Genomic DNA, 24,048 nt, shown 5'->3' with positions numbered 1-24,048 from the left:
AACTGATGAATAACCTAATTTGATTGAATTTGACAGAAATAAAAATAAGTACCTAATTCTAAAGAACTGCTACTAATATTTTTTAAATTCGCCGCGCCTTTCCAGTCTCTTCTTTTGCTATCCAGACTATAATAGTACCTACTCCCAAAAGTACTTAATTAATAATATGAAATAAATACCGTGAAATAAATTCACATCACTGTAAAGTGTTAACTCTTGTGAGATATAACTGTCACACTGACGCTTCCAAGCCGCTTGCGCATCGCCAGAGACTACAGTGTAGATTTTATCAGTACAGTACTACCACTTTTTTAAATTACGCCGATGTACCTGCGCAGACATCTTATTTTTAAATGGCGCGAAAATATCTCAGGTCTGTATTGTTGGCTATGCGCCATGTGAACGTGTTTGTTTGTACGCGCGAATTTTTGCGGCATAACACGAACCTCTGTTGTTTTTGTGTTTAAAATCTTAACGTCAAGCAATAAGGTTTGTTTTCTCTTGGTGTACATTCTGTTTTAGTCAGCGTTATATAGGTTGCGCTTTTCTGCAGAAACTAATATAACTGATGTGACATATAAAAGTGATTGTAGGTACTGTACTATGTACCACGCATTCAATTTTTACTTTAGATCATTCGCGTTAAGAATCTAATGAGTCACTGCTAAACTGTTCACTAGTTAACTGCAGGGTAAAGCGCAGCGAGCGCAGTTGAACTAATTAACTTCTCTAAAAAAAGGGACAAGCGAAGCGAGCGCGACATTTTAATACCATCTAGCAGTACCAACTCTGTTGTCAGGCGGGTCTCTAGCGCAGCAATACGAAGCCAGCACGCCTACTGAGGCCAGGCACAGTGACAGTATGCTGATGCTGCACACCGCTCCTGAGGTAATGTCGTTTAGTGCTGTACCAGGTTTGGGCTGGACTACTAGGAGGATGAGTAGGCCGAATGCGCTGAGCAGGGAAAATGATGAGAGAACGATGTATCCTGAAACAATGATGAATGAAAGTTATTATTTTTAATAGGCACAAACAAGAAAGATTTAGTATTTTAGATTATAATGCGTAAAAAACAGTTTTCACGCACATTTTCACTTTATGTGTCAAATATCATTTCAAAAGTAAGACTTTAGACCTTATTTTAAAGGGAAACCCACGGTAAACCGTACTTTTGACATGACAGTTAACCCATAGAGGAACAATGGCACGTGAGAAGTCATTTTGCACGGACTACACGCTTCCTAGCAGTAACGATTAGCAAACTAACAGTGTGAAGGAACGGGTGGTCCGCCCCAGTTCTTGGGCCTTTTGGAGCCTTCAAACCTTGAGAAATCCTTATTATCTGAATCAAGCACAATGTTTCCTGTAAGTAAAAAAAGTTTGTAGTTGGAGGTCCCATTTTAAAATTCATTAGATTTAAAAAAAATTGCGCTCGCTATGCTCGTGAAAACCTATAGGTATCTACTTATAGGTATGAAAAAAAACGCAACTCTTGTTACCACGCAATAAAATGCGATTCAGCTTGCACAGCGCAGCGGCCTAAAATAAAGTAAACACCTCGTTTTCTTTTATGCAAAATCTTTGTCTCACAAGAGATATAAATAGTCACTTAAGAGCCGTCGAAGCCGTGCACCCTGGAATAGCATTCCACGAGCGGAGATTTTCTTAGGTTTTATTAATTATTTTCGTCTAGAGTTTTACTCTCAAGCCATTACTTTATATTTACAGAACGACCCGCATCTTTAAATCGCGTTTATAAACCACACAATAATAAAGGATTAACCACAAAGACTCAACACATAAATGGTTGCAAAAGCTATAAAAAGTTTATTTTCTAAATTACTATGCGGGTAGTCATTATTTTATCAGTTATTTGTATTGGTTGGTGACTATTTGGTTACTGAGGTCTTAAAAATATCTAAGGCTCTAAACAAAATAATGTTTCTCTGATTGAATTTAGGCCATGGCAGCCAATAAACGGCGATTAGCTGATTGGGTACGTAGGAGATAATCCATATACTATGAGGAATTTAGTAAAAACTCACCAGATATGTAATTTCTATTGGGAAGTAACTGGTTTCTTCTGGACCTGAACCCCAACAGACCAAGCAGGAAGCATGTGAATCCAGACAGTACACCAAAGTCCAGGTAGTATCGACGTCCCATCTGAAACAATATGAAATTTATGTATAAAATTACCATAACGTAGGTATATCAGTAAGATCATTAGGCTTAGCTGCAAGCGATTCAAAAGCATCGAGGCATATTTTTTTCGTTACTTAAGTACTCAAGTACTTTACAATAAAAAAATTAGGTTGTGACTAGAATTAACTAGGAATAAATGTACCTATAACTTACTTAGCTTTAGAGAAGCATAAAGCAAAAAAATAGGACCAAAAATACGTTTAGTCCTTGTTAATCCGGGGATACGTTATGATCTATTTTTTTTAATTTTCCACTATTTTTCACTCAGCAAAAACATTTCATTTTATATTGAGTCATTTTATAAAAATAAAACAGATTTATTTGACCGTAATTAGTTAAATTTAAAAATTGCTATTGAAAATTAAAGCTAGGAGAGTTTCAAATGCCCGTCTGAGAAGCCCGTGTACGGGAGCGGTGTGCAGGCTCGACCGTACCAAAGGGGAGATCTCCCACCGAGCGGTTGGTTGTGCTCGGTAGCGCCAGCTGGGCCGACGGTTGTATCTTGAAACTTCTATATATAGTCCAGATTGCAGAAAACTCCGTTAGCGCGATTACTATCGGCGGTACATTTGTTCGGGACTACGTCATCGATTGAACAGCGCCATCTAGTTTCTATTGTGGTAACCGCCACACCCGCAACGATTTTTATCAACGTCTTGTATTATATAATTTCATTTCAAGAAGTAAGAACAATTCACTGGCACAATTTTTAAAATATTAAATTAATCTTATACTTACAGTATACATCATGTAAAAGCTTAGGCCGGTGGTCAGGCCGCCACAGAGTGTCAACATCAGTGCAGCTATAGTCAGCGACGCAGCTGTGGCATTGGGTTTTAGGCTGGAGAATGATTTGTATATCGTCTCTTCTGAGTATACTGATGGTGACTGCGCTGCTACCCTGGAACGAATGAGGACTAGGTAAGTATACAACTCGAAACCTGTAAGAGCCGCAATAGCCGTAAGTCCCGCAAGACCTAATAAGAGCCGCAAGAGGCGCAGTTTTAAGGTTACATTTGATACACGCTTCTCCATAAAAACGTATTAATTAAGCTTATTAACAAATAATAATAATAAATCTTTATTAGATAAAAATTTACAAGGTAAACCTTAAGTTAACCATGGTAGTAGCAGTGCCAAATTATTATTCTATTATTTGTTGTTACAAATCTAAAACTAAGTTAGATATCGATTTATCTCACCAGTACCTTTACCCGAAATATTTTAATATATCTAGTAAAATTATATTTATTTTGAAAGTAAGAAGGCATATACACCTTTATTTTAAGCCAAATTTTGTAGTAACTTCATAATGTAAATTATATGTAAGTAAATCGAGTAAGAAATTATAAAATTGCAAAACTATTGACTTTAAGGCAAACTTTTCTTAATCATAATGTCACACTGCCAGCGCGTTATCGTTCTTAGTAGAACTTGTCTTATTAGAACTTGGCTGGACAGACTGGCGTATGTCTTGATTTTTATGAGTGGGGACCGGTAAATATTGGTTTTACTGATTTTTTTATACTGTGGTACAGTAATTATGCAAGAAGATTAATTGATGTTTTACTTAATATTATGTTATTTCGCAGGTATATTGGTACAATGGGATTTTCACATAAAAATCAATTATTATTATTAATAATTAAATTAATTATTACTCTGATTATTTGAATGATGGGTATTTTATGAATACTATACATATACCTACCTAAGGTTATTAAAATATTTACCTGGGCATGATAACGGCCGTATTCTTATCTCTTCTCGGCTCCACTCTCCTATCACTCCTACTCTCTCTGCTAGTCTCCCTCCTATCCATTTCGAAACTCCTTTCCCTCTTATCTCTGAAGCTAGTGACGAAAACATCCTGTCTATCGTAATCCGATACACCATAGTTCAATTTCTGCTGAGCTTTTGGGGAAATGGGTGACGTATTACTATTTCTAGTTAGCGTTAGGTTCGCGCATGACTTCGAAGGTGTGACCTGAGAAGAAAGAAATAGGCACCTTAAAAAATTTAGTTAGTTACGATGACTTGACGATCTCCCTGGCGCAGTTATGAGTACTGTGGTCTTATAACTGGGAGGCCTCAGGTTTGAATACCGGCAGGAGCAATTCATCATGATCAACCCATCACCGGCTCACTACAGAGCACGGGTCTCTTCTCAGAGTGAGAAGGGTTTTGGCCATACTCTACCACGCTGGCCATGTGCGGATTGGTAGACTTCACACACCTTTGAGAACATTATGGAGAACTCTAAGGCATGCAGGTTTCCTCACGATGTTTTCCTTCACCGTTAAAGCAAGTGATATTTAATTAATTGAAACGCACATAACTCCGAAAAGTTAGCGGTGCGTGCCCGGTATCAAACCCCCGACCTCCAATTAGAAGGTGGACATCCTAACCACTAGGCTATCACAGCTTTTTTAATATTAAGTATAACATCAAATCCTCCTTACTTCATAGGAGCAATTTAGGAATTTATAATTTCTAAATTGTCTCTGGTCTGGTCTGGTGGGAGGCTACGGCCATGGCTAGTTACCATCCAACCGGTAAAGCCGTGCCGCCAAGTAATTAAGCGTTTAGGGTTGTGACGGAATAAACACATACCTGGGTTGGTGTGCTGGATATAATCTTCATGGGAGATCCAGGATATCTGGGACTGTCCAGCTTGTTTGGAGTGATCCTCACAGATGGCTGGCTTGCATAGCTCTTCAGTTTCCTTGGCGTGGACAGCAGTTCGTGGAGCTTCTGGGTCGCTATTAGGTTCTTCTGGGTCATCTGTGGTGATGTGAAGGTAACGTTCCTCCTCGTGTCTTCATCGTCGGATGGGACTATTGCGTATCTAAGAAGAGATTTTTAATGAGTAAAGACTTGAAGCCAAATACATAAAAGAAAAAGGTGACTGACTGACTGACAGATCTATCAACACACAGATCAAACTTCTGGATGGATCGGGCTGAAATTTGGTATACATAGATAGCTATTATGACGTGGACATCTGCTAAGCAATGATTTTTAAATAAGGGTTTTCCCCTTAGGGAATTAATTTTTAGTAAATAATTTTAAATACATATCAAAAATTGCGTAACCGGCAGGAATCGAACCTGCATCTTCTGGGTTCGCGCCCGATGCCTTGACCACTGGGCCACGGTTTCGCTTACTGCCAGTGACGAAATTGGTGATATGTATGTTAACTCAGTACTGAAGCGACTGTTTAATGTCATCTAGTAGCGACACTTTGCAGTTATCGAGTTATTTAATAATTTCCTTGAAGTGTAGGTAAACACTAAAAAAATTATAAAAAAAATGAATTTTTAGGTTTAGGTAATTGAATAGGGGTTTGAAATGTGTAGTCCACGCGGTCGAAGGCGCGGGCATAAGTTAAGGTCTTAAAACAGCACCTCTGGCTGATTTCAGAACAGCTGCATCAACCATTGCAACAATCTCAATTGTTGTGATTGGCTGAATTTATCGTATTCTTGTCTATATTATTATTACTAACTGATTCCTGCGACTTCGTCCGCGTGGATTTACGTTTTTTAAAATCCCGCGGGAACTCTTTGATTTTTCGGGATTGTTGTCGTTGCTTGGTACCTACAATATGAATTCACTATGAACACTTCCTGAATCTTGATAACCCAGGCGTGCAGTAACCCTGCAGCATCAGGATTAAGGAGTTGAATCCAGAATTTTTTATGTGACCACGACGTAAACTTTTTTTGTTGATTTAAAAAAAAAATTTGCAAATCGGTCCAGAAACCTCAAAAAAATCGATGTAGAAAAAAGAACCACCTCCTTTTTGACAGTCGGTTAAAAACCGATGACCTTGAAATATTTACGAAACAATCTTTAAAATATCCCCTTTCTAACAAAAAAAGAATGAATGAAATCGGACTACGCGTTAATGAATTACAACTCAGTATACATTTTAACTTTCGTCCCCTCTCCTACGGGAACCATGCTGAATTTCGGGATAAAAAGTATCCTATATTCTTCCTCATAGTATGACCTCAAATCGTACCAAGTTTAATTGGAATCCATTCAGTAGTTTCAGCGTGATGCGCGGCCGTGATACAGGCAGACAGACAGACAGACAGACAGACAGACAGAAGACAAAAATGAAAAAAAATTACAGTTTTGGGTTCAGTATCGATTATAGAGTGCCCTCGAAAAAAAATTTTCAAAATAATTCAATGTACAGAATTTGACCTGTTACAGTTTTATTATAAGTATTGATTGATTATAACAGATATTTCTGCTTACCTATGAGTTTTCCCATTGACAGTCTTAACAATTTCAGACGGTATTTCCTTCATCTCATGCTCGTCTGGTCCATCTACATTATACTCTTCTACCTCACTTTCATCTGCTTCTACAATCCTCTTCTTAGTGGGAGAATAGTCTATGCCATCGTCATCTATTTCGTATCTATGCCTCAATCTATTATCTTCCAAATCATCATTTTCTATACTTCTATTATATTTAACGTATCTGTTTTTCGATCTATTATTTTCTAAACAGTCATCGCTCTCAGCATTTCTTTCGTACTTGACTTGCTGCTTCTGCCTGAACTGTGCCATTTCTAAATCCTCGCTCCTTGTTCTACACCGTACAACAGAGCGAGACGGCTTACAGACTAAGGATGCTTGTCTATGGAATTGATATTTCGGTGGTTTTGGCGGCAATTCTGGAGGACCGTGTTCTTCCCTTCGCCCTTGGAACATCCTTAGAGGATTATCAGATATATCCGTTCTTAGTATTCTGTTGGATTCCATTTTTCTTGGAGAATTCGCGCCTAAGGGTGGCATTCTTCGATTCGGTGAGACTATTTTGGTCACACATGCTTTTTGAAATACTACTTCACTTTGGGCGCAAAAAGCTGGGTTCGAATAGTATTTGTAAACGATTTTTGGCGACTCCATGTTTTTCTTTTCCTTCTATTTACTTACCTACTACATAGTATGAAGTAAATACGTTAAACGTGTCCGTCTGTTTGATAGCTCTAATATCAAAAACTTTAGACAGTTAAGTCCAGAGTCTCTTAACGTCATAAGATCACTTCACACCTATAAATTAATACCTAAAGTCAGCCTAACCTGTCTGTCTATTTGAAAGCTCTAATCTCAAAAAAGCAGAACTAAGTGTATCTTATATCGTAAGTAAAATCACTACACCACATTAAGTCAACCGGATACGTTTGTTTGTTTGAGAGCATTAATCTCAAAAAGCACTAAACTATTTTTGTTCAAACTTTCACTGATAGATAGAGCATCTTTCTGAGGTGACAATAAGGTGCCCGTGCGAAGCTGAGGGAGAGTACATAAGTTTGTTTTAAGGGTCACTTATACTGTGGTTCCTGTTAGGGTAACTTTGCAAGCGGAACGGTTAGGGTCCAATAGTTTCCATAGCACTTTTTTTTGTTAACACATAGTTCACTATTATTACTTAAGAATAAGTAGACACCATTTATATTGAAATAAACACTTATTTTACTTATGTCACACTTTTTACCACAAAATAATGTTAGGTACTTAATTTACTAATTGTCTCTTTAAATTATTATTGTTATTTTTGTAAATTTTACCATAAAATATTGGATAAATATTAAACTATGTATTACTTAGTTCACAATGGTTAACGTTTTTACACTAATTCACATTTTACACAATGGTTAGTACCTACCAAGGTAATTCACTCTAATTCACATTTTAATTTCTTAAAGTTAAAAAATACTTTTACTCATAATAACACCACAGTTATACACAGTTTTAGTTTCTTTATTCACTTAGTTATTTTAGTTAATTATTTCAGTCAGTTAACTTCAAATTAATATAAGCCATAACACTTTTTATGCACTAAAATAAGACCAAAATACAGGTTTCACGAAAAACACTTTTCACCATAAGTTTTAACAATTTTCAAAAGTTATTTTTTTGTATGAAAATAACATTTTGTATATTAAATAGGCGACCTTTCATACGAACGTTCAACGGTCAACTACTAGAAGCATTCCATTTTCAAAAAAAAAATAGGGTTCGGAAACGGCGCGCGCGCACCCCTGTGTTTAGCACGCGCTATATGAATTGCAATTTATTCGATTTCTAACTTTATTTCAATTAAGTTAAGGTAGTATATCCTTTGAACAATATAAGTTTGCTCATTAGCTTAACATTTTTAAAAGGACTTAAGTCTAGTATTAATTGATAAAGGAATTTTTACTTTAAGTGGTAGACATTAAGGTTGAAAATAGTTTGTAGTTGTTATTTGAAGTGTTGTGCAATTATTTGAATGAGCTTCTTCGAACGGAAGGACCATTTTTGTGGGGTGAGAATTTAGGGGTCCGCTTGAAATATTAAACAGTGTAAAGGGTTCAATAATATTTATTTTTAACAAGCTTTTCGGACTTTAAAAACGCGCATTTATAGATATGTGACTTGCGTTATTTAAAGGAAACCTACATGATGGGAGAATTTTCTGTAATGTGCTCAACGATGTATGAAGTCTGCTTAAGCAGCGTGGTGGACCTAAACCCTCAAACTGAGAAGAGACGACGACTGGCGCAGTGGTAAGCGCTGTTGTCTTATTAGTGGGAGGTCCCGGGTTCGATTCCCGGCAGGGGTTTGGAATTTTATAATTTCTAAATTTCTGGTCTGGTCTAGTGGGAGACTTCGACTGAGGCTAGTTAACACCATACCGGCAAAGCCGTGCCGCCAAGCGATTTAGCGTTCCGGTACGATGCCGTGTAGAAACCAAAGGGGTATGGGTTCACTGAAAACTGCCATACCCCTTCCAGGTTAGCCCACTTCCATCTTAGACTGCATCGTCACTTACCACCAGATGAGATTGCATTCAAGGGCTAACTTGTAGTTTAAAAAAACTAGCTACCCCGCCCCGGCTTCGCTCGGGTGGAATTTAGAAAATCTACGTGGGGGTTGAATTTCGAAAAAACCTGAAACACGTATTTCTTCATTTGTGACCAAAACTGAAATATCAATTTTCATGGAAATAACTTGAAAAATGACGGACTTTCATACAAACTTTCATCATCTATTAAACTCACTTAAGGTGACGCAGGACGCAAGACCGAAATTGCCAGCGCACGTGGGTAACATGTTTGCTTTTCACTTGACATTGTATGAGAAAGTTGAGAGGCACGATGATTTTCATCGAAATCAAGCGCGCGAAAAGGGTTTAGGAAAAGTATTTTTGAGAAAAAACTGCTGAATTTATGTTTGCAAAGTAAAGTTATTTCAACTAATGAATAAATAAACTACGTCTAATGATAAATTGTTTTAGAATTTTCATATCCCTAATCTTATTTATTTACGCCCAAAGTTGTCATTAATTTAGTGTTAAAATAGGAATCTTTTGAGCCTCGTAACTTTTAAATCAATATTTTTTTCAATGTTTTATGTATCAATAAACCTAGATAATGACGAGATAAATCGATATAATTCTTAGTTTTGTTCGTACAATATCGAATATTGTTGTAATTTCCCTCCTACGTTTGTATGAAGAAAGCACTGAACTGAGTCCCCTTAAGGGTAGAATTTCAAAAAAATCCTTTCTTAGTGGATACCTACTTTTTACAAAGAACACACCCTCCAAATTTTATGTCTCTAGAACCAGTGGCTTAGGCTGTACCTACGTTGATATACATATATAAGTCAGTCAGTCAGTCAGTCAGGACTTTGAATCTAATAATAAGTCAAGGTCGTAGATTTCCAAAGTTACGCAAGTACCTACTGGTCACGATAAAATTACTGTCAATATTATAGAATGCGGGTACAGGCGCCCTAATGTTAACAGTTGTTGCCAACATTCGGTTTGTTTTTGAAAAAAAAAAAACTACGGTGACTGCTGCAGGGCAGGTGTCTTGAATTTTTTTTTTTTTTAAATTTTGTGATTGCCGATCAGTCCGAGGACTTTTAGCAAATTAGGTGTAGTAGGAATTAGGATATTGTTTTGTAGCGACTGCTCCTCTTTAGGAGCTAGCACTCAACTCTTTATTGCCTATCAAGAAGCGAGGTCGAGAATACATTATCTCTTTAGGCATCTCGGGTAGTCCTCAAGGTCATTCCGTGTTCGGCATCCGCCCCGTGCGGACGTCTGTACATGCGCTCTCCGACTCGAGCCCCCCCGCGCGTGTTCGCCCCTGTGTTTCAAGTGCAAGTGCCCTTGGATCATCAGTGCCATCGGATTGTTCCTGCGTTGTGTGTAGTATTAGTGTAGTTCTAGGATCCAGGTTCCGTGAGTACACTAGTCTAAGCGCAGCATAGGTTCACACCCCCGTCACCCAAGGGCGGGGACTCACATTAGGGCCACACCGTAGGTACCCACCTCCCTGCCTTGGCAGGGAGGACCTTTAGCGCCACCGGGTCCACTATGGGCCCCAACCACCCCGACCAACCCGCTCCTGGGCCCCATCAGGGCTCGGAGTTCCCCCAGACCTTTTACAAAGACGTCGACATGAGTGCTCTCATCGCCGACCTCGCGACCCGAGACCCCAACTACCTTAAGAAATTTAAGGTACATGCGAGTCGGACGCCTACGCGCTACGACCGTCCCCCGGCATCTCCTCCCTCGGCCACGGCCATGGAGGACGATACCCCGACCGTGACACCGACCGACATTAAGGAGCCTCACTCCAAAACCCCAGCCGGGCCTTCAGCCCAAAAACCGATCCCGACCAAGGAGCCTCACTCCGAAACGTCCCCAGCCTCCTCTGAAACAGAGGAATTCATGACGGTGCAGACGAAGGCCCAGAAGCGAAAGCTGAAGGCCTCAAAGTCGCACGCAAACCCACCTAAAAAGGTGGGCGTTGCAGCCCCTTCAGGGCCCGGTAACCAACCCACAACCTCCCAAGCGACCTCCGAGGAGGAGTCTGAAGACTCCCCCATGGAGGAACCGCCAAGGGAAAAAGTCCCTCCCCTTTTTATTAGGGAAAAACTCAGCTGGCAGCGCATACTGCCACTCTTAGACCAGCGGGGCATCGCGTTCACGAGTGCCCGCTCGACCGCAGTGGGCATCAAAGTTCAATGCCCAACTTCAGGCGACCATCGCCTTCTCACCAAGACTCTCCGTCAAGAGAATGTAGGGTTCCACACCTACGCTCTTCCCGACGAACGCGTTTTACGCGTAGTCATTCGCGGCCTTCCGAAGGAGCTGAACACCGACCACATAAAGACAGACCTCCTTTCCCAGGAGCTGCCAGTACTAGAGGTTCACAGGATGTACCATCCTAGAACCAAAGCCCCCTACGAGATGGTGCTCGTAACCCTCGAACTTACCCCCGCGGGTAAGAAAATCAATAACATCACATCGGTGTGTCGCCTCACGGGTCTTAAAATAGAGCCCCCCCGTAACCGCGGCAGGATGGGCCAGTGCCATCGCTGCCAGATGTACGGCCATTCCGCAAGGAATTGTTTCGCCCACCCCAGGTGCGTTAAGTGCCTAGGGGACCACGGCACCTCCGACTGCCCCAGGAAGCAACCTACCGAGGAACCCCCGAGCTGTGTTCTTTGCAGGTCTCAAGGGCACACCGCGAATTATCGCGGATGCCCTAAAGCCCCCAAGGAGCAAAAGCGAAGGGTCAAACCGGCCGGCCGCAAACCTGCTGCAGCTCCCCAACCCGCCCAGAAATTCGTCCCTGCGCCGGCTCCGGCCACCAACGCATGGGAAAAACCCCTTCCCAGGGCTAACCCCCCTGCGCCAAAGCCCGCCCAACCAGCCCCGGCCAAGCCCGCCCAACCAGCCCCGGCCAAGCCCGCCCAACCAGCCCCGGCCAAGGCTTCCGCGTCTACGCCTAAGCCCCAGCCCCAGCCAGAGCAACCGCTCCATACATCCGCAGCGGCAAACGCTGCGGATAATCTCAAATTAATAGAAACCGTCCTCGCCTCTATTGACATAGTGGAGATGGAAATTTTCGCCCGGACCTTCAGGGAAGATCCCAAAACAGCTATTACCCAACACTTGGGTCTACTCATCTCCATAAACAACCTTAAAAACCTATAATGGATAGTACAACCAAAGGTAGATTAAAACCTCACTCCTTAGTGGTCGCGTTTTACAACGCGAACGGCCTTATCGACCAAATGGACGAAGTCCGCGAGTTTGTATGTGCACATCAAACCGACATTCTCCTAGTGCAAGAGACCTTCTTGAAACCTAGTAGAAGTAATCCCAGAATTGCTAATTTTAATATAGTCAGAAACGACAGGGCCACTGCTAAGGGTGGCACTGCTATATACTACAGAAGGGCTCTTCACTGCACTCCTCTCGATCCTCCACAACTAACCAATATGGAAGCATCCATATGTCAGGTGAGTATGACTGGCCATCCGTCGGTCATACTAGCATCCGTCTATCTCTCTCCCTCGAAAGATCTGTTAGAAAGTGACATCCGCGCACTTCTCTCATTAGGAGACTCCGTTATCGTGGCCGGAGACCTTAACGCCAAACATCAAAGTTGGAATTGCCGCTCCCCGAACTCACGAGGACGCCAACTCGAAAGACTGACGCACCGCCCCGATCTTAACTTCATTGTTATAGCCCCTGACACACCGACTCGTTATCCAATGACCGACAATTCAACAGACAGACCGGACATACTCGATATAGCTCTTCTAAAGAACATCGCCCTTCAGGTGAGTCCTTTGGAGGTGCTGTCCGAGCTAGGCTCAGACCACCGTCCCGTCCTAATGCGGCTAGGACCCCCGCCCACCGCGGCCCCCCCGACCAAAACAGTCATTGACTTCAAGAAGCTCTCAGAGCATCTTAAGTCTATAGACTCAGTGCACATCTCTCAAATTCCTGACATTATAGGTAGTCTAGATGAAGCGCATGCAGCCTCACTGCACCTTACTAATCATATCCGCGATGCTCTAAGCGCCTGCTCCCGACAGATGCCGAACGGTTTCACCCGTCGACAGTTGCCGGACGACGCCAGAGAGCTCATCACCATCAAAAACGCTAAACGTAGAGCCCATGACGCATGTCCTAACGCCGACAACCGGAAAGAACTCTGGAGAGCCCAGAGGGAGGTAAAGGCTCGCCTTGCCGAACTCCGCGACGAACAATGGGACAGGAAGCTGAGTGAGCTCAAGCCATCGCATGTAGCCTACTACAGCCTGGCGAGAGCTCTCAAAGCCGACCCTGTCTCGGCCACTCCTCCGCTTTTACGTCCCAATCAACCGCCCGCCTTTGAAGATGTCGATAAGGCCGAATGCTTGGCCGATAGCTTAGAAGCCCAATGCTCCCCGAGCACCATCTCTGTAGACAAGTCCCATATAGAACTAGTCGAAAACAAACTAGCATCTATCTTCTCTTCCGCCCCAGGTGGCGATCCAATTCTCCCGACGAATAGCGGCGAAGTTCGTCAAATTATCAAAGAATTTCACGCCAAAAAAGCCCCAGGCCCCGACTCTATTAATAACAAAACTCTAAAGTTACTCCCCGACGTATTAATCAACCTCCTGGTTGTCATTTTCAACACCCTCATGGCGGGATGCTCCTTCCCCGACAGGTGGAAAGAAGCTACCGTTATAGGCATCCCCAAGCCAGGGAAACCTAGGAACCTCCCTACTAGCTACCGCCCCATTAGTTTGCTCAACACCCTTGGCAAGGTGTATGAGAAAGTCATCCTCAACCGACTTAGGTCCGTCGTAGAGGAGAAAAACCTCCTCAACGACGAGCAATTTGGCTTTCGAACCAGACACTCATGTGTTCATCAAGTGCACCGCCTCACGGAGCACATCCTTCTCGGTTTCAACCGATTCAAAACGAGAGGCATCCCAACGGGAGCCCTCTTCTTCGATGTAGCCAAAGCCTTCGACAAGGTGTGGCACGCCGGCTTGATCTACAAGCTTTACCATCTAGGCGTGCCCGAAAGACTCGTACGTTTACTACGAGAATTTCTCACCAATCGAACTTTCCGCTACCGTCTGGATGGAACCCTATCCTCCCCAAGACCTCTTCGAGCAGGAGTCCCTCAGGGCTCCCTGCTCTCGCCACTTTTGTACGCGCTGTACACCAGCGACATTCCCAGATCCCCTCATGTTCATATAGCCCAGTTCGCGGATGACACCGCTCTATACAGCTCCGACTTAAACTACCGGAACGTTAAAGCTCGACTCCAAAAGGCAGTCAGTAGCCTAGGCCACTGGTTCCGCCTTTGGAGGATAGAGGTTAACCCGGAGAAAAGCGCAGCAGTGCTCTTTCAAAAGTCCAAAAGGAAATCACAATACAAACTTCGACAGACTGAAATAACTCTTTACGACCGCCCCATTCCCTGGCAAACTAATACCAAGTACTTGGGTGTAACCTTTGACGACAAGATGAGCTTCGCCGCGCACATTCGTAGAGTCCGCAAGAACGCAGCGTATGTGCTCTCCCGTCTTTACCCCATGATTTGCGCAAAGAGCAAAATGTCACTTCGACATAAAGTCACGCTATACAAAACGTGCATCCGCCCAATAATGTCTTATGCCTGTGTTGCATTTGCACACCTGCCGCCCTCCTCTCTCAAACCTCTCCAAGTCCTACAGAATAAGTTTATGCGTACGGCCACTGACTCCCCGTGGTACATGCGCAACGTGGACCTCCACAGAGACCTCCAACTCCCGACAATAGCTCATTACTTTAAACAGCTTTCCAAAAATTATTTTGAGAAAGCCATTAGACACCCCAACCCCCTAATAGTTGAGGCAGCGACTTACACCCCTGACCGAAACGACCCCCCAGATAAAAGACGCCCTAAGCACGTCCTTAACGACCCCGACGATCAAATCATGACCGACAATGCACCCTATCTCGTAGGGATACACAATTCAACCTCATCACAGCGTCTTCGCCGGCGAAGACGAGGTCCCCGATTTCTAACGTCACCCGGACGTGGGCTCACGCCACGGCCTCGGGGGCGTACGGACTAACCAACAAAACCGACAACTCCACCCATCCCAACGTCATCCTAAGCCGTGGTCCGAGCCTCACAGGAGGCGCCCTTAGGAGGACGTTGCCCCCCGACCTCTCGAATTATTTCTTCGAGCCCTAGGGCTCACCCCCAGGCGGAGCTTCGCGCTCGCCAACCCCCCCGGTGACGCTGTAGCGGCCAATAGGGCCTACGCAGCATAGTCAATCCGAAACAACACAACAAAAAGGGTAGTCCTCAATTAAGAGCCTGGTGGATAGCGGATTCGGATGCATCAGAAGCCGTTCTTTGTAGCGTTTCGCTAGCCCATCGTTTCGCTTGCAAAATGTTGAAAAATACGACTGTAGTACGGAACCCTCGCTGCGCGAGCCTGACTCGCGCTTGGTCGGTTTTTTTATATGTTTACTTTGTGTTGTGTGCAATAAAGTATAAATAAATAAATAAAAATACTTGAAACAAAAGTGAACGCTAGTCGCATAGGTTGCGCGCCCCTGCACACAGCTGCCAGGCAGATGTTGGTAACGGTTCACCGGCACGTGGCATACAAGTATTTATTATACACTAGAGAATAAGAGAGAGATGGCATACGTCGTAATAACTATCGGCATGCCGCCCGATCCGTCCAGTACCAGTAGTTTGAGCTTTGCGTTTGTAGATCAGACAGTCAGTCAGTCACCTTTTCCTTTTATCTAAATATATAAAACGAAAAGGTGACTGACTGACTGACTGACTGACTGACCGACTGATCTATCAACGCACAGCTCAAACTACTGGACGGATCGGGCTGAAATTTGGCATGCAGATAGCTATTATGACGTAGGCATCCGCTAAGAAAGGATTTTTGAAAATTCAACTCCTAAGGGGGTGAAATAGGGGTTTGAAATTTTGTAGTCCACGCGGACGAAGTCGCGGGCATAAGCTAGTATAATATATTATTTAGATAAGTACCTATAGCACACGATAAGCACCTTAAATTTAAATTTAAGGTTCCTGTCGATTATCCACGTAAACCACCACTTTGTCCACCGTTGCGTAGAACTGTCCTTGGCGCCAATTCTGCTGTCTCAAGATTGTGTAAAACTCTTAACCACCACAGCTCTGTCATTGACATTAATTCTGACTCTTTGTATAGGTTTCGGGAAAAGATCTTTGTATATTGGAAGTCTTGAGTCTTATCTGTAATCTTATTGATGTACGTATTTTTATTTTGTCACATATGTTTCTAAATGTTGTATTAACTTATAATAATTGGCGACTACATTTAGTTAGTTATATTTTCAGAATTAAGTTTTTTTTTAAATGTATTAATAGTGTAAGTAGCCGTAAGTTAATTTAATAAATAAAAATAAAATAATGATAGGTCGAGATGGCAAGAACTAACCCGGAACGGGCGAGCGCGGGTGACGTGCGGGTGTGCGGGGCGTCCCCCGCCTTACCCTGATTGCCATCTCAACCTGTCGCGGACTATACACTGATTCATGTTATCTCCATGATTGGTCTACTATTATCATTATATTATGTATAGTTTTTTCCAACTCGCACTAGATACTACGGTTGCCAGAATACGACAGACAAGACATTCCAGACAAACCCTTAGCAATTCACACTTTGCATCATTTTATTAAGAAGATATTTAAAAAAATGTCCCCTAAAACTAAGAACATGAATAAGACCAAGTCTTCAAGAGCTGGACTGTGCATTTCTGTTGGAAGAGTCCATAGGATATTGAAGAAGGGGAACTACGCACCGAGGGTAGGAAGCGGTGCATCCATTTACTTAGCAGCGGTGGTCGAGTACCTCGCTGCGGAGATCTTGGAACTCGGCATGGATGCTGCAGAACAAAACAAGAAGACGAGAATATCGCCCCGCCATATTCTTTATGCAATCAGAAATGACGAGGAGTTGAATCGGGCGCTTGGTGGTGCTACGATAGCCCAAGGAGGAGTTCTGCCAGCTATTCATGCGGTTTTGCTGCCCAAGAAGACGACGAAAGGCAAGGAGGAGAGTGAATCTTCTCAAAAATCGCAACAGTTTTAATTTTAACAAAAAAAAATCAGAAAAATGGACAATTTAGCAAGTCAGTTCTTTTACATAGAAAAAGTACGAAAATAAAGACGAACTATACCAGAAACGAAATTACGCCAACATGGGATATTTTATCGAAACTAATTATCAATTTATTTATATAGAAAAACAAGAAAAACCCATACGAAAAATGAAGTAACGAACATGACATATAATTTATCTGAACTAATAGAAACTGAAATAGAATAGAACCTATCCAGAAACCCACAAGTAAGAGCTGGCCCACCAAAATCTTTTAAAAACACTTCATTTTAACAAAATATCTTCCAGGACTGCTGTTTCGAGACTAAGAAAATTAAAAAAAAAACGAAAAAACACAAAAATAGAAAACCAAAAAATTTAAAAACCAAAAAAATTTGGACGTAGGTACTTTTTTCAATATAAAAATACATCAAATCGCAATATATGGCACATTTAAAATACTGTCAAAACTACATATGAAAAAAGAAAAACAGAATAAAAAACAGAAAGAAAATCAAAAAGAAAGAAAAGGACAAAGTTTCCAGCTGAATTTATTAGCAAAGATTGTAGCAATTTAATGAAGAAAAATAAAAGTTTGAATGAGAATACAGTTTAACCTCACAGTCGGAAAACCTATAGCAACAACAGAAAAAAATACAAAAGAAAAAAATTGTCCTTTTCAGGACTGCAATTTATCAGTTGTTTTGATTGTATTATCATTGTCGACTTTTTTACATTTTGATAGTTTTCTGTACGAAAAATAAAATAAAAAAACCGACTTAAAAACCACTTCAAAGTGAAAAATAACTTGTGGGAAGGACCCTGTAGGTTTCTTGACAGACAGACATACAAACAGACAGACAAACAGAAACAAAGTGATCCTATAAGGGTTAATAAAAGGTAATTGACTGACTGACTGACTGACTGACTGATCTATCAACGCACAGCTCAAACTACTGGACGAATCGGGCTGAACTTTAGCATGCAAATAGCTATTATGTATCCGTAGGCATCCACCAAGAAACGATTTTTGAAAATTCAACACCTAAGGGGGTAAAATAGGGGTTTGCAATTTGTGTAGTCCACGCGGATGAAGTCGCGGGCATAAGCTAGTTTCTTATAGTGTTTTTACCGTATTACTCACTAGCTGATCCCCGCGGCTTCGCCCGCGTAGATTTAGGTTTTTAAAGATCCCGTATAGCCTATGTCACTCAGGAATAATGTAGCTTTCTACTGGTGAAAGAATTTTTAAAATCGGTTCAGTAGTTCTAAAGATTACCCCCTACAAACAAACTTAACGACATTACCTCTTTTATATAATACAACGGGCCGTGCAGCAGAAATCGTAATATTTTAATTTCGCCATAACTTCAAAACCAAACGTCCAATTTTAATCATTCAAAGACCAAATATTATCTCCATAAACTGTTCTTAGTGATGAAATCATTTATTTTGATAAGGATTAATAGCATGAGTAAAATAGACGCGTTTAAATGTAGTCCAAAAAAAATTCAAGATTTTTAAATAAAAAAATGGTTGCTGTGCCTCACTCGACATAGATGGGTATAGTGTGTAGCGGACTTTTTTGTAGATATTTATAAGATCTACAATTAATTAGAACATTTTATGGTTCTATCTTTTATAGTTTAGGCAGCGTACGCAAAATAAGTAACTTTTCTGGTTGATTTTTTACACCTTGTGTCCGAAAAACCCAAATATCTTACGGAACCCTATTTTTTTCCAAAATAAAATATAGCCTATGTTACTCGTGGATAATGTAGCTTTCGAATGGTGAAAGAATTTTTAAAATCGGTCCAGTAGTTTTTGAGCCTATTCAGTACAAACAAACAAACAAACAAACAAACAAACAAACAAACAAACAAACAAAGTTTTCCTCTTTATAATATTATGATAAGGATTAATAGCATGAGTAAAATAGACGCGTTTAAATGTAGTCCAAAAAAAATTCAAGATTTTTAAATAAAAAAATGGTTGCTGTGCCTCACTCGACATAGATGGGTATAGTGTGTCGCGGACTTTTTTGTAGATATTTATAAGATCTACAATTAATTAGAACATTTTATGGTTCTATCTTTTATAGTTTAGGCAGCGTACGCAAAATAAGTAACTTTTCTGGTTGATTTTTTACACCTTGTGTCCGAAAAACCCAAATATCTTACGGAACCCTATTTTTTTCCAAAATAAAATATAGCCTATGTTACTCGTGGATAATGTAGCTTTCGAATGGTGAAAGAATTTTTAAAATCGGTCCAGTAGTTTTTGAGCCTATTCAGTACAAACAAACAAACAAACAAACAAACAAACAAACAAACAAACAAACAAAGTTTTCCTCTTTATAATATTATAAGTGTAGATAAGTGTAGATATCCTGTAGTCAAAAAGAAAGAATAAAAAATCTTAAATTATTATTAATGAAATACTTGCAGCCCTCAAAAGGGCTTTGTCCTAACCGAAAAAAAGAGAAATATAACACATATTAAATGATTTATTTTATAATAAAATACCACTATCTTTTAATTTCCCACTCTAAAACTGTAACTCAAGCCCGTTCACCGCGCACTCTCCTCGCCAGCTGAATATCTTTAGGCATGATCGTGACCCTCTTAGCGTGTATGGCACAGAGGTTTGTATCCTCAAACAGTCCAACTAAATATGCTTCGCTGGCCTCTTGTAACGCCATCACAGCTGAACTTTGAAATCTCAAATCCGTTTTGAAATCTTGCGCTATTTCTCGAACTAATCTTTGAAATGGTAGTTTTCTGATGAGTAACTCTGTACTTTTTTGATATCTTCGGATTTCACGTAAAGCGACGGTTCCCGGGCGGTATCTGTGTGGCTTTTTGACCCCACCCGTGGCTGGTGCGCTTTTTCTAGCCGCTTTTGTTGCTAATTGCTTCCTTGGCGCTTTGCCGCCTGTAGATTTTCGCGCGGTCTGTTTTGTTCGTGCCATTTTGATTTTCCGAGTGTTGATTATAAAAGTTTACTTGAGTAAAAATGTTTCTATTCTGATGTCTATTGGTTTTGTATCTTATTTATATAGTCTTCACTATCCCTACTCTAGTAATATTTAATGCAATCGCATTGAGTGAAATTGTTAAATAGAATATAGAAAGGGAAAGGTTAAAAATTGGTTAGTGGTTTAGAAAGAGAGGGTTACATCTGATCTTAATAAGTTTGATAGGAACAAAATAATGATGGCGTCCTTGTTTATTCGATTTCTTAAGTGCACCTATAGTCAGCGACAGGTTGAGATGGCAATCGGGGTGTGAGGTGGGGGGGACGACCTATACACCTGCCCTGCACGTCACACCACACGTCAGCGCGGGGCCTTTCCAGTTGTGCGGGGTGTTCCACCGTTCCCTCCCCGATAGCCATTTCAACCTGTCGCGTACTATACCTAACCGCATTTTTAACCGACTTCAAAAAGGAGGAGGTTCTCTTAATCCATCGGAATCTTTTTAAAAAAATGTTTATTCACACATCAATAAAGTTAGAGGTTTGTACCCAGAATCGAACTCCCAACCTTTTGAATAGTCCGACCGACCGACGACGTCTTGACCACTTATAGGCTATCACCTCAACTAATCTAAGTATAGTCCGCGACAGGTTGAGATGGCAATCACCCGCGCTCGTGCGGAATTATTACTTACGACTTAAGAGTAGGTACAAATTTCTAACTATAGGCACCACATTACCTAAACTTAAAAGTAAACTACGAGGGTTCCAAACGCGCCCAACTCTGAGAAGAACCCACAAGAAATTCAGCAAATTAAATTGTAGCAAATTAGATTTGAAACTGTGATAAGTGTGAGTCCACTAAGCTAGTGGACTTCGTGGTTAAGACGTTCACCTTCTAATCGGAGGTCTGGGGTTCGATTCCGGGCACGCACCTCTAACTTTTCGGAGTTACGCGCGTGTCAAGTAATTAAATAAGTAATTAAATATCGGTGAAGGAAAACATCGTGAGGAAACCTGCATGCCTGAGAGTTTTCCATAATGTTCTCAAAGGTTGTGAACTTTGATAACTTAGCCAGCGTATACTATGGCCACAAAAAACCCTTCTCATTTGAGAGAAGACCCGTGTTCTGCTCTGTAGTGAGCTGGTCATGGGATTATCATGATCATGGTGATGACAGGTAATGTTGTATAGAAGCAGCTACAATAAACCAAAAGCTTAATTTGCTATAATCCACTGAAACAGGTCGAATCTGTATAGTGCAACATGCAGCATGCACCGCCCACCCTCTTACTGCTAAACATGCAGGAGATGCAGACCATTGGTCTACATCTCCTGAGGATGCTCCGATGTCGGGGCGAAACGTGCGTCGAGTGTGTTTTGGGATTGGTCTGGTGCTGCGTGGTGGTGATGCGTATTGCTTGCCTGGTGGCTGGTTTTTCTTGCATGTTTAGCAGTAGGAGAGCTGGCGGTGCATGTCGCATGCTGCATGTTGCACCATACAGATTCGACCTGTTTTAGCAGATTTTAGCAAATTAATATTTTGGTTTGGTCATGTATTTTATTTTATTTTGTTTGTCCAAGAACAGGCCACAGAATTACACACTCAAAATTGAACAAAATGTTATCGAGTTTTACAGGTCCCGTGTAACTCTAATTATGGACCGTTACAACGAGCATTAAATAAAACAAGTCGTACATTAAAATAACCTAACCTAAACATGAAAAATATACCTAAGCTATAAAATACAAAATGAATATTATAAATAAATCAATACTAAGTTAAATTATGTAATATATACAATATGCTAACAACTAGGGCCGGACATCATAATTATCCTACTGAGGAATCAAGTCATTTAATTAGCTTGAATTTAATTTGTATGACAGGTAATGTTTTAACCTTCATTCCGTATGTTCAAAATAGTGGTCTTAGAAAGAAAAATACTTAGATATTTATATGGAACTGGAATCTTTGCGGCCCTGAAAAGGGCCTTGTTTTTTTTCTGTGTAATAAATTAATTAAACATCAATATCAAATTATTTAAATATTTAAAATTAGACTTTATTCCTCCCTAATCATTTTATAATACTTATTCATCCACCGAATCCATACAGAGTTCTTCCTTGCCGTTTCAGAGCATAGACAACGTCCATGGCTGTCACAGTTTTTCTTTTCGCATGCTCCGTGTAAGTTACTGCATCGCGGATTACATTCTCCAAAAATATTTTCAAAACTCCTCGAGTTTCTTCATAAATTAACCCTGAAATCCTCTTGACACCTCCTCTTCTGGCCAATCTCCGTATTGCAGGTTTGGTAATGCCTTGGATGTTGTCTCTGAGGACTTTTCTGTGACGTTTTGCGCCTCCTTTGCCCAAGCCTTTAACGCCTTTTCCGCGTCCTGTCATCTTGGTGGCTAAACGGAAACTGGTAAGGTGAGGATGCGTGACTTCTATTTATAGACCAGTTGCGTTTTTAATTGTGGGTAGTTTAAAAAATGTTTAGTTTACTTAATTCTATTCTTTATTCTTTATTTATTTGCATTCATGTCTTACATCATAACATATATAATATTACAATATTACAACATGAAGCCCCGTCAGGGCATTGCAAAATATAACATTTGTACATTATATAGAAATCATAATATTACGTCATTCTAAACTTCGATACATAGTTATTTTAAGTTAATGCATTGTACTTAAGTTAAATATAATGTTTTAGGGTACCGTATCTCAAAAGGAAAAAAGGAACCCTTATAGGATGACTTTGTTGTCTATTTGTTTGTCTGTCTGTCCGTCTATCAAGAAAACCTATAGTGTACTTCCCATTAACCTAGAATCATTAAATTTGATAGGTTGATATAGAACAAGTAAAAGAAAACATCCGAAAACCGAGAATTTGTAGTTACATTATAAAAAAAATTAAAATGTGGTCATGAACAAATAATTAGTTTTTCAATTTTCAAAGTAAGATGACTACCTATACTAAGTGGGGTATCGTATGAAAGGGCTTTACCTGTACATTCTAAAACAGATTATTTTTTTATTTTTATGCATAATAGTTTTTGATTTATCGTGTAAAATTTCGAAAAAATACAACTGAAGTACGAACTCTCCGTCCGCGAGCCTGACTCGCACTTGGCCATACCTAAAGGGTAAAATGGGACCCTATTACTAAGACTCCGCTGTCTGTCCGTCTGTCACCAGGCTGTATCTCATAAACGGTGATAGTTAGACAGTTGAAATTTTCACAGATGATGTATTTCTGTTGCCGCTATAACAACACATACTAAAAACAGAATAAAATAAATAATTAAGGCGGCTTCCATACAACAAACGTATTTTATTTGCTCGTTTTTATAAATAATGGTATGGAACCCTTCCTGCGTGAGTTCGACTCGCACTTGGCCGGTTTAAAAATTTTATGATCGAAATAATTGCATAAAGCAGTCAGTTTTGTTAGAAAATAAATAGCAAGGCATTTCTTCAATAAATTCTGTATTTATTGTATGTGTTCTGTATGTATTGGCCCGTGTAAATTTTTCGCTCGTACCAGTAGTACATTTTACCAGACAAGCATTTTCTATATAACATGCCACATTTAAAACGAATGCTTGATGAAAGTTTAAAAAAATACAGAATTCAAAAAGATGGCGCCAAAGGCTGCAAAGAAACCTACGACGATGGAGAAACCAGACAAAGTTCTCACCAAACCGATTACTAAGAAAAGTAAGAAGAAGAAGAATTATCAAAGCTTCGGTATTTATCTGTTCAAAGTGCTGCGTTCGCTGAATGACGGAAGGGAGAACCAAATAGGCATATCTCGTCAATCGATGCTGATTATGAACAATTTCGTCAATGATATGATAGAAAAAATCGCCAC

General features: G+C 40.6%; 3 protein-coding genes across 3 annotated transcripts in view; all 3 read right to left on the bottom strand.

The window, feature by feature from the left end:
* LOC117994725 (uncharacterized) overlaps window positions 1-8,195 on the bottom strand; it is a 31,852-nt gene extending 23,657 nt beyond the window's left edge. The window contains exons 1-6 of the mRNA XM_069508031.1: window positions 6,475-8,195; window positions 4,819-5,053; window positions 3,939-4,192; window positions 2,944-3,106; window positions 2,046-2,166; window positions 772-988 (exon numbers count right to left, since the gene is read on the bottom strand). Of these exons, the coding sequence (XP_069364132.1) occupies window positions 772-988; window positions 2,046-2,166; window positions 2,944-3,106; window positions 3,939-4,192; window positions 4,819-5,053; window positions 6,475-7,133 (1,649 nt within the window). The 5' untranslated portion in view covers window positions 7,134-8,195. The remainder of the gene's footprint in view (window positions 1-771; window positions 989-2,045; window positions 2,167-2,943; window positions 3,107-3,938; window positions 4,193-4,818; window positions 5,054-6,474) is intronic.
* Window positions 8,196-19,626: 11,431 nt separating this feature from the next.
* On the bottom strand, window positions 19,627-20,227 carry LOC117994738 (histone H3-like). Its single transcript, XM_034982691.2, has one exon. The coding sequence runs from the start codon at window positions 20,154-20,156 to the stop codon at window positions 19,746-19,748; it is 411 nt and encodes a 136-aa protein (XP_034838582.1). The 5' UTR covers window positions 20,157-20,227; the 3' UTR covers window positions 19,627-19,745.
* Window positions 20,228-22,136: 1,909 nt separating this feature from the next.
* LOC117994535 (histone H4-like) lies at window positions 22,137-22,628 on the bottom strand. The gene has a single exon (XM_034982467.2). The coding sequence runs from the start codon at window positions 22,569-22,571 to the stop codon at window positions 22,260-22,262; it is 312 nt and encodes a 103-aa protein (XP_034838358.1). The 5' UTR covers window positions 22,572-22,628; the 3' UTR covers window positions 22,137-22,259.
* Between the last annotated feature and the right edge of the window lie 1,420 nt (window positions 22,629-24,048).

Source organism: Maniola hyperantus, chromosome 27, assembly GCF_902806685.2.
Source record: "Maniola hyperantus chromosome 27, iAphHyp1.2, whole genome shotgun sequence".
NCBI classification, from domain to species: domain Eukaryota; kingdom Metazoa; phylum Arthropoda; class Insecta; order Lepidoptera; family Nymphalidae; genus Maniola; species Maniola hyperantus.
The sequence above is the reverse complement of the archived record's forward strand: the minus strand, read 5'-3'. Positions and strand labels throughout refer to the sequence as shown.

Bases quoted from the DNA above. Each gene is read 5' to 3' on its own strand.
- LOC117994738 (XM_034982691.2), bottom strand. From the start codon at position 20,156: ATGGCACGAACAAAACAGACCGCGCGAAAATCTACAGGCGGCAAAGCG.
- LOC117994535 (XM_034982467.2), bottom strand. From the start codon at position 22,571: ATGACAGGACGCGGAAAAGGCGTTAAAGGCTTGGGCAAAGGAGGCGCA.